This window comes from Somniosus microcephalus, chromosome 15 (genome assembly GCF_052327205.1).
Source record: "Somniosus microcephalus isolate GS21.2 chromosome 15, FLI_Smic_1.0, whole genome shotgun sequence".
Taxonomy (NCBI): domain Eukaryota; kingdom Metazoa; phylum Chordata; class Chondrichthyes; order Squaliformes; family Somniosidae; genus Somniosus; species Somniosus microcephalus.
Genome location: NC_141001.1, coordinates 32,090,148 through 32,099,958, shown reverse-complemented (window position 1 = coordinate 32,099,958; position 9,811 = coordinate 32,090,148). Strand labels below are relative to the sequence as shown.

Sequence of the window (9,811 nt, the reverse complement as noted above, 5' to 3'; positions counted from 1 at the left end):
TCTCTGTAATCTCCTCCAGCCCCACAATCCTCCGAGAACTCAGCATTCTTCCAATCCTGGCATCTTGCACCTCCCTGATTTTCATCGCACCATTGGCGGCCGTACCTTCAGCTGCCTCGGCCCCAAGCTCTAGAATTCCCTTCCTAAACCTCTCCGCCCCTCTACCTATCTCTCCTCCTTTAAGACACTTCTTAAAACCTACTTCTTTGGCCTGTCCTAATATCTTCTATGTGGCTCAGTGTCAATTTTTTCTGATATCGCTCCTGTGAAGCACTTTGGGACGTTTCACTAGGTTAAAGGCGCTATATAAATGCAAGCAGTTGTGAAGGAGAGAAACAGAAGCAAAGGAAGGGAGGGCAAGAGCAACAAGCAAAGAAAAACATCTGAATTGAGGAGGAGAAAGAGAAACTGAAGCAAAGGAGAGAGAGAAGCAGCAGCGAAGGGTGAGAAACATAAGCAAAGGCGGAGAGAGAGAGAGAAGCAAAGGAGCAGAGAAAGAACCAAACAGAGTGAAGGATCTTCTTATTAAAAACAGACTTACCACTTTCAGTATTCTATGCCAGGGATCAGGAGAGGCAATTAAAAAAAAAATGGGGCCCAGCCCAAAATGTTTTAGAATCACACAGACAGTTTTGTTCAAATTTATTGCCATGAATGAGAATCTGGTCGTGTCCCTGCCATCATTTCGTGAGCCGAGCATGGATGTTGCTGGTATTTCCGGGATTGAGAACAGCGCAGTTTTAAAACAGAAATGCTCCCACCCGGGGTTATTTAAGTTAATACAAAAGTCTCTGTTGTGAACTCAGAGTTCCTGGTGCCACATGCTGGCCAGTTCAGGTATGTGCAGCTTTAAAAAAGATCTGAATCTGCACCAGAGAATAGTAAAGAATGCAACGATCATATATAAAAACTTAGCTAAGACAGGTATACGGTTACGGTAGTGTAATGATTATGTTACTGGACTAGTAATCCAGAGAACGTGAGTTCAACTCCCATCATTGGCAGTTTGAGAATTTGAATTCGGTTTGGAAATAAAAAGCTGGTATCAATAATAAGTGACCAAGAAGAAATTGTCGTAAAAACCCAGCTGGTTAACTAATGTCCTTTCGGGAAGGAAACATGCTGGCCACACCTGGTCTGGCCTATATGTGACGCCAATCCCACACCAAGGTGGTTGACTCTTAACTGCCCTTTGCAGTGACCTAATGAGCCACTCAGTTGTATCAAACCGCTATCAACAGTTCGAGAAGAAATCTCACCGTCACCTTCTCAGGGCAACTAGGGATGGGTAACAAATGCCGGCCTCGACAGCGATGCCCATATCCCGAGAATTAATAATTTAAAAAAGGCTTAAAATAAGCCAGCTGTGCCCAGGTATCAGAGCACCGAGTTTGACACAGAGGGTTGACTTGCTTCTCAATTTACATTCACAGACATGTCATCTCAGAGTCCCCACAACCCTAAGGAGATGCCTCTTACCTTCCCCAAGGAGGATGGTGAGTAACAAATGTCACTCGTCCATTTTGACAATTAAAATAGTGAATTCTCCATGGTATTATAAAAATTCTAAGTCAACATAAAAACTAAAGACATTGGATAATTATTGGAGACACTGGCATTTCAGCTCTGGGACTTGGGTTCAAAATCTGACGGTGGAATGGAGGGATAGGGTGGATGCAAAGGAGGTCAGAGTTGGAAGAATGGAGGTGTAACGCTGGGATATAGGGCTGGAAGAGACTGCAGAGGTAGGGAGGAGCTAGGCCATTCAGAGATTGGTGGACGAGGTTTCTAATGTAACATGTTGGGGACAGGGAGACGTTGGACGCCAATGATTCTGGGATTAATAGGTGAGCAGGACTTAGTGCAAGGTCTGATGTGGGCAACGGAGTTTTGGATGAGTTGGAGTTTATGCTAGGGAAGTCCTGGAAGTGACAACGATGTGGACGAGGGTTTCAGCAGTAGTGGGGGAGGTAAGGGCAGAAGTGGGCAGTGCTATGGAGGTGGTCTTGGTGATGGAAAGGATACGGGGTTTGGATTCTAGCCAAGCTGTTCCAGTACAGCTACAGCACTGGCATCTACCCGACAATGTGGAAAACTGCCTACGTATGTCCTGTCCACAAAAAAACAGGACAAATCCAATCCGGCCAATTACCGTCTCATCAGTCTATTCTCAATCATCAGCAAAGTTCCTTGACATTCAACAGCATTACCATCGCCAAATCCCTCACCATCAACATCCTGGTAGTAACCATTGACCAGAAACTTAACTGGACCAGCCACATAAATACTGTGGCTACAAGAGCAGGTCAGAGGCTGGGTATTCTGCGACGAGTGTCTCACCTCCTTAATCCCCAAAACCTTTCCACCATCGACAAGGCACAAGTCAGGAGTGTGATGGAATATCTGGATACTATTGCCTGGATGAGTGCAGCTCGAACAACACTCAAGAAGCTCGACACCATCCAGGACAAAGCAGCCTGCTTGATTGGCACCTCATCCACCACCTTAAACATTCACTCCCTCCACCACTGACGCACCGTTGCTGCAGTGACTGTACAAGATGGCTGTACAAGATGCAGTGCAGCAACTCGCCAAGGTTTCTTCGGCAGCACCTCCCAAACCCACAACCTCTTCCACCTAGAAGGACAAGGTCAGCAGGCACATGGGAACACCACCACCTCCAAGAACCCTCCAAGTCACACACCACCCTGACTTAGAAGTATATCGCCGCTGGGTCAAAATCCTGGAACTCCCTCCCTAACAACACTGTGGGAGAAACTTGACCACATGGACTGCAGCGGTTCAAGAAGGTGTCTCACCACCATCTTCCCAAGGGCAACTAGGGATGGGCAATAAATGCTGGCCTTGCCAGCAACGTCCACATCCCATGAACAAATTTTTAAAAATTCAGCTCAGGATCAAACAGAGCACCAAGGCTGCATGCCATTGAATTTAGCCTGAATGAGCAGATGGAGGAGGGGAGTGGGTAAAATTGTGGTCTAATTTTTTTGGGGTGGGAGCTGAACAGGACGGCTTTGACCTTTGTCCTCAGTGATGTTAAATTGAAGAAAGTTCTGACTGATCCACAACTTGATATCAGACAAGCACAGTGGTGACTATGAAATCAAGTGTGGTGGCAGAGAGGTTGGGCTGGGTGTCATCAGGATACATATAGAAGCTGAGCCCATCCCTACAGAGGGTGTCACCAAAGGGCTGCGGATTTATCCTAAACAACAGAAACTCATCACGGGGGAGGGGGCAGATTTTCCTTTGGGGTTACAACAGGCACACTCTCTGCCACCTCCTGGGATCCGCACCCCTGCTCCTCCTGGCCCCACAAAGGAAATTGTTTGGCTTACCTAGAGGCTTCTCTTCGTCCTTCCCAGCACATGCCGACCTGCTTCACCCTGGCGGGAAAGTCAAGGCAGCTTCCCTGCTCAGATCCCCGTTAAAATGCCATTAGGGTTCCTACTGACATAATAGGGCCCAATTTGCATAACTTCATGAGGCGGGTAAGGGTCGAGTTCGAAGTGGGTGACAACACATCTGCCTGGTTTCTGCCAGGTGAGTAGGGTTAAAACCAACCTGTTTGGTATGGAATCCTCACTCTCTCCTGTAGGGATACACACCACTTACCTCAGTCTGGAGAGCTTGGGTACAAGTTGGCAGAGCCAAGACCTAGGGACCCACGGCTACATGCAGGGGCACTACTGGTATTTAACCAGCTAAAACAACATTTACCAGCACAGGCCACTGGTAAACCTCCCACTGCTTCCAGGCAGCGCCACTCTATCTGTAAGGTTTGCAGGGTTAACTGGAGCCAAGTGGAAAAAAATCCCAGCTCCCAGTGACAGATCTACCTCTCCAGCTTTCATTAGTTGGCTAGACTGGCTGGTCAATCGTCAAGAGTACCCTGGAGTACTACAGACCTGCGTGCACAGGTATCAGAGCACCGAGTATGACACAGAGGGTTGACTTGGTTCTGAATTTACATTCGCAAACATGTCATCTCAGAGCCCCCTTAACCCCAAGGAGATGCCTCTTACCTTTCCCCAAGGAGGATGGTCACCAATTGGTCAATACATAACTGACAAAGTGTGGGTTTGAGCCCTGAGCAGATGGACAACAGGTAACAGGAGCTCTTCACGAGTGCCGTGCCGAGTAGTACGACTCACCATAAAATATGTGAGTGCACTGATAATCACAGCATGGACCTTATCAAATGGTGGTTCCACCAGTTGGAGGTGCAGACTTTCAGCAGTAGCTTCTTGCATCTCCTTAACCCAATGACGTTAAGTGCTAAGTCCTGGGTAAATGAGCATATGTTCTCATACCTAACGACTGGGTACAATCTTCCAGCCACTGTTGTCCCAAGTCTCAGAGTTTCCTCCTCAGCTACACCGAGACTTCTGCTTTAAGCATGGTGGAAGGACCTACATAGCAATGTTGAATGTATCGGGCCTGTTCGTCACTAACTGCTTAAACTGGGTCCTAATGTGATGGGCTTTGCAATGAGGCAGGCCCACTGTGACGCTGACTCACCCTCCAGGACGCTCAGTGACCTGTCAGTGTAGGCCGGAGTCCTTGCTTTTTTTTTGTGCAACAAATTCACCTCACCACTTGATCTTGCACATAGGCCGGAAGGAAGCCTGCTGCATCCTTAGGGATCCTGAACCATGAAACAAAAACCGGTGTATACACCACAACGTCAACGCGCTGAAGGACTGTTGCTCAGGCTGAAGTTGGCATCCACAAGGACCTTGGGTACGAATATGAATCAGCATTTGGGACACGTGCACCCTGTAACCTCCAATTAATACTTTGAGATCCCCTCTAGAACCTTCTATATATGCAGCACGTACCAGCAGCTTTTCCAGCCCTGGGGCAGATGAGTCCTGCCTCTTGGGTCAGACACCAGCTCAGCATAATGCACTCTCCAGATCTCGGGGAATGTCCTCCCTCGCAGGTTTGTTGGATAACACTGGACTTGTCAGACACTGGCAGTAGTTCAGAGGAATCCTTTGGATCGTGGCCAACGACCAGACTTCAGCCAATGGATTTTTGAGCCTAGTCTTGGAGATAATGCTATTTTTGGTAAGTACCTGACAGATGCACAGGATCAGGAATTGAGACCATATCCTGATGAAATGGCGCTCTGAATTGGAATGAAGACAGAAACAGTGATTTTGTAAAAGGAATGTTTTCTTTTCAGTTTTATTCAAAACTAGTTCCACATACACAGACCACCCAACTGAAGCCAATTTTAGTGCTCTACCAACACCCAACTATAATCAGCACCTAGGACCATCTTGGCCTGGTTGGTGCATATCAACTAAGCCAGTGGGGAAGCCCAATAATATTTCTTAGTCTACCTGTCAGCCATTTTAAAACATAAAGACTAAAATGAAAGGAAGTTTTCAGATTCAGCATAGTCATTATGTAACCCAGTCGCAGTTTATCACTGATTATTCTCCTGAGACAGGAGAAATCATTTCAAACATTTTATTAATTCAATCGGGTGGCGGAGGGGGGGGCGGGCTGTCACCTGAATAAATAACATTTTTAAAAAGATTCTTCATCTAGAATACTTCATAAAAAAGCTAATTCTGTTTCCTGGAGTATTTTTGTAAACAATAAAGCCTCCTGATGATAATATCAAACAGCAACATTCCTACCTAGCATCATGGGTTAAAACTCAATTTCCATTTTATAAATTCAGAGCACATCATTCTAAGAACATCCTAAAAGGTTTCACCAATTCTCAATACAACTAGTGTAACATTACTGATTTAGTCTCAATGGTTCAGTTTTAAATATTAGGAATTAAAATTCAGTTTCATAAATTAGTTCTGAAAAACTCAACCTCCCCTCCCCCCACTCAAGGGCTGACTTTCAAAGTAAGAAAAAATATAAGACAAAGTTGCTTTCCGTAAGCTTGATCATTGTCACGTGAGGGGACGTGTCGCGGAGGAATCTGCAGCTCTGTCTTCAAAGTCACCTTGCAGAACTGATCCAGCTTTTGACAAAAGTCCTTGGCATCAGTCTTCCTTTGAGTTCAGTCTTTCTTTACATGTCACAGCAGATAACAGCTCAATGGGTGTGATTCCCCAATACATGCTTTCAGCAGCATGTATCTGTGTCCTTGTTGGGGCTGACGTTTCAGTGCCATTTCTAGACTGCACTTTTTGTAATAACTACAATGGTGATCTCTCTCCAGACCAGGCCGTCCCTCAGAATAAGGCTTCATTAGGTCAGACTTGAAGTGGCCAGCTTTACTGCCTTTGAAGTATAGCGTCCGCTTAAATCAAGGGGCAGTGCATTCGAACCGGCTCCAGAAAGCCCGGGACAGTTTGTCTCACTGTTCCTTGAGTGAATATTTCCAGTAAGTTTGGTCCAAGAAGTAGAAACACGTGTGTGTTGTGTTTTTTTTGGTGAGCTTACGCTCAAAGGCCAGTGTTGGTTTTCTTGGGCTGGAGAGGGACACCATATGCTCAGAGATCCCCAGCTATGTATAATCTTAATCCAATATACTGTATGCCAAATTAAAATCTTGGGGGAAAAATTAATATTACTGATAGATACAGAACATACAAAGACTATGACAATTGTAAACAATGAGAAAGAACAGCAGCAATTGAATGGGTCACATAGCTGGGCCAAGCAGATGCCTACAAGCTCTAAGGTCTCGTGGCGAGGAGGGATGCCATGATGTCTAAGGGGGTACATGGTTACTATGACCAGAATGTCTCAATCAGAAAAGATTCCAATATTCAGACTCAAGGTCCTTGCCTCTTCTTCCTGGCTTCCATCAAGTTCTTTCATAGTCGTGCACTAATCAGCAGCTAAAAAACAAGACTTTTGGAAATGCAGATGAGAGAAAAAATAAATTGGATTTAGAGAGAAAAGTGTCTTTGTGGTTAGAATGTGATAAACGCTTCTTCAAAAGAGATCCTCCCCATGTGGCTCGGTAATCGGCTAGATTGCCTGGGGAGCATGCGTCTGCTGGTTTATGTTTTTTTTCCAAAGTGCACAGAGAAAGTTTCAACCCTCGTTCGGTCCTTTTGTTGTTTTCTTGGCCTGAGAATCCCACATCCCTCGCTTGGAATGAAAATAATGGTAGAAGTTCCTGAGGCGCAATCGTTCTACCTCAAGGCCACTCTGAAGAACCCTGGGAGACCAAAAGAAAAGAGGCTTTCAAAAATTATTCAGAATGAATTGGCAGTGCTGATGCTGACTTGCAGTCAATGAATGGGCGATGCCTACTCTCAGTGCATTTAAAAAATAAAATTCTTTTAAGTCACCAATGAAATTGCTTCCTAAAATGTCCTATACATAACTTCACTTGAAAATGCCCTATCTTGCTCAGACTAGCCTGCCCACCCCTCTCCGCTATCTTTAAACTATACTCTCTGGCTTTCTTCCATTTGGTGGTGTGTCTACTCAGACTCTCCTTCCTCTGAACCACTGCTTGTGCTCTCCGCTCCCACTGCTCTGACATTCAGGTTCCACCGCTGCCCGACTCTTAGGCTCACATCTCCACTGTCGCTCACTTTCTTTACATCACTGCTGTCGCACTCACTCTCCGTATCACACCTCGACTGCCACTCTCTTTGAGTCACTGTTGTTCCCTGCTTTCTATGATTGACCTGCTGTCTCTCCCTGAACCAATGCAGACGCACTCTCTCTCTCTCTCCCCTCTCCCTCTCTCCCTCCCTCACCCCCTCTCACTCTCTCCCTCTCTCCCCCTCTCTCTCTCTCCCCCCTCTCTCTCCCCCTCCCTCTCTCCCTCTCTCCCTCCCTCACCCCCTCTCTCTCTCTTCCCCCTCTCTCTCTCTCTCCCCCCTCTCTCTCCCCTCTCCCTCTCTCCCTCTCTCCCTCCCTCACCCCCCCTCTCTCTCTCCCCCCCTCTCTCTCTCTCACTCTCTCTCTCCCCCCTCTCTCTCCCCTCTCCCTCTCTCCCTCCCTCACCCCCTCTCTCTCTCCCCCCCTCTCTCTCTCCCCCCTCTCTCTCCCCTCTCCCTCTCTCCCTCCCTCACCCCCCCTCTCTCTCTCCCCCCCTCTCTCTCTCTCCCCCCTCTCTCTCCCCTCTCTCCCTCCCCATCTCTCTCCCTCTCACTCTCTCCCTCTCTCCCTCCCTCACCCCCTCTCTCTCTCTCACTCTCTCTCTCTCTCCCCCCTCTCTCTCCCCTCTCCCTCTCTCCCTCTCTCCCTCCCTCACCCCCTCTCTCTCTCTCACTCTCTCCCTCTCTCCCCCTCTCTCTCTCCCCCCCTCTCTCTCTCTCCCTCTCCCTCTCCCTCTCTCTCCATCCCACCTCTCTCTCTCTCTCTCTCCCTCTCTCTCTCTCCCTCCCCATCTCTCTCCCTCTCTCTCTCTCGCTCGCCCCCTCTCTCTCTCCCTCTCCCCGTCTCCCTCTCCCTCTCCCCCTTCTCTCTCTCACTCTACCTCCCTCTCTCTCCCTCTCTCCCTCCCTCTCCCCCTCTCTCTCACTCTCTCTCTCCCCCTCCCCTCTCTCTCCCCTCTCTCTCCCCCCCTCTCTCTCTCCCTCCCCTCTCTCTCTCCCTCCCCTCTCTCTCTCTCTCCCGCCCCATCTCTCTCTCCCTCCCCTCTCCCCCTCCCCTCTCCCCTCTCTCTCTCTCCCCCTCCCCCTCTCTCTTTCCCCCTCTCCCCCTCCCCCTCTCTCTCCCCCTATCTCTCCCATAAGAACATAAGAACATAAGAAATAGGAGCAGGAGTAGGCCAATCGGCCCCTCGAGCCTGCTCCGCCATTCAATAAGATCATGGCTGATCTGATCCTAACCGCCAATCTACTATCACAGAACCATCTCCTGAATCTAACAGAATTAGACACACGAAATAGGAGCAGGATCAGGCTACACGGCCCCTGGGCCCGCTCTGCTACCCACAGGGCCATGTCCGATCCGAACCTAGACTCATGTCCAAATTCCTGCCCGCTCCCCGTAACCCTTAATTCCCTTTACTTCTAGGAAACTGTCTATTTCTGTTTTAAATTTATGTAATGATGTAGCTTCTACAGCTTTTTGGGGCAGCATATTCCATGGACCTACCACCCTCTGAGTGAAGTAGTTCCTCCTCATCTCAGTTTTGAAAGAGCAGCCCCTTATTCTAAGACTATGCCCCCTAGTTCTAGTTTCACCCATCATCGGGAACATCCTCCCCGCATCCACCCGATCCAACCCCTTCACAATCTTATATGTTTCAATAAGATCGTCTCTCATTCTTCTGAACTCCAATGAGTAGAGTCCCAATCTACTCAACCTCTCCTCATATGTCCATCCCCTCATCCCCGGGATTAACCGAGTGAACCTTCTTTGTACTGACTCGAGAGCAAGTATGTCTTTTCTTAAGTATGGACACCAAAACTGTATGCAGTATTCCAAGTGCGGTCTCACCAATACCTTGTACAACTGAAGCAATACCTCCCTATTTTTATATTCTATCCCCCTAGCAATGAAAGCCAACATTCCATTGGCCTTCTTAATCACTTGCTGCACCTGCATACTAACCTTTTGAGTTTCATGCACCAGGACCCCCAGATCCCTTTGTACTTCAGTACTTTCCAGTTTCTTGCCATTAAGATAATAACTTGCTCTACGATTTTTCCTGCCAAAGTGCATAACCTCACACTTTCCAGTATTGTATTCCATCTGCCAAATCTCTGCCCACTTACTTAGCCTATCTATGTCCCCTTGCAGGTTTTTTATGTCCTCCTCACTCACTACTTTCCCTCCCATCTTAGTATCATCTGCAAACTTTGATATGTTACACTCGGTCCCCTCCTCCAAATCGTTA

The 9,811-nt window shown here is 47.7% G+C and overlaps 1 protein-coding gene across 2 annotated transcripts in view; it reads right to left on the bottom strand.

Moving 5' to 3' along the window:
• Positions 1-5,184: 5,184 nt before the first annotated feature.
• The window catches only part of LOC147106611 (N-acetyl-beta-glucosaminyl-glycoprotein 4-beta-N-acetylgalactosaminyltransferase 1-like), a 950,756-nt gene continuing 946,129 nt past the window's right edge, over positions 5,185-9,811 (bottom strand). For both annotated transcript variants that reach the window (XM_086007621.1, XM_086007623.1), the window contains exon 20: positions 5,185-7,168. In XM_086007621.1, coding sequence (XP_085863747.1) covers positions 7,042-7,168 — 127 coding nt within the window. In that variant the 3' untranslated portion in view covers positions 5,185-7,041. The remainder of the gene's footprint in view (positions 7,169-9,811) is intronic.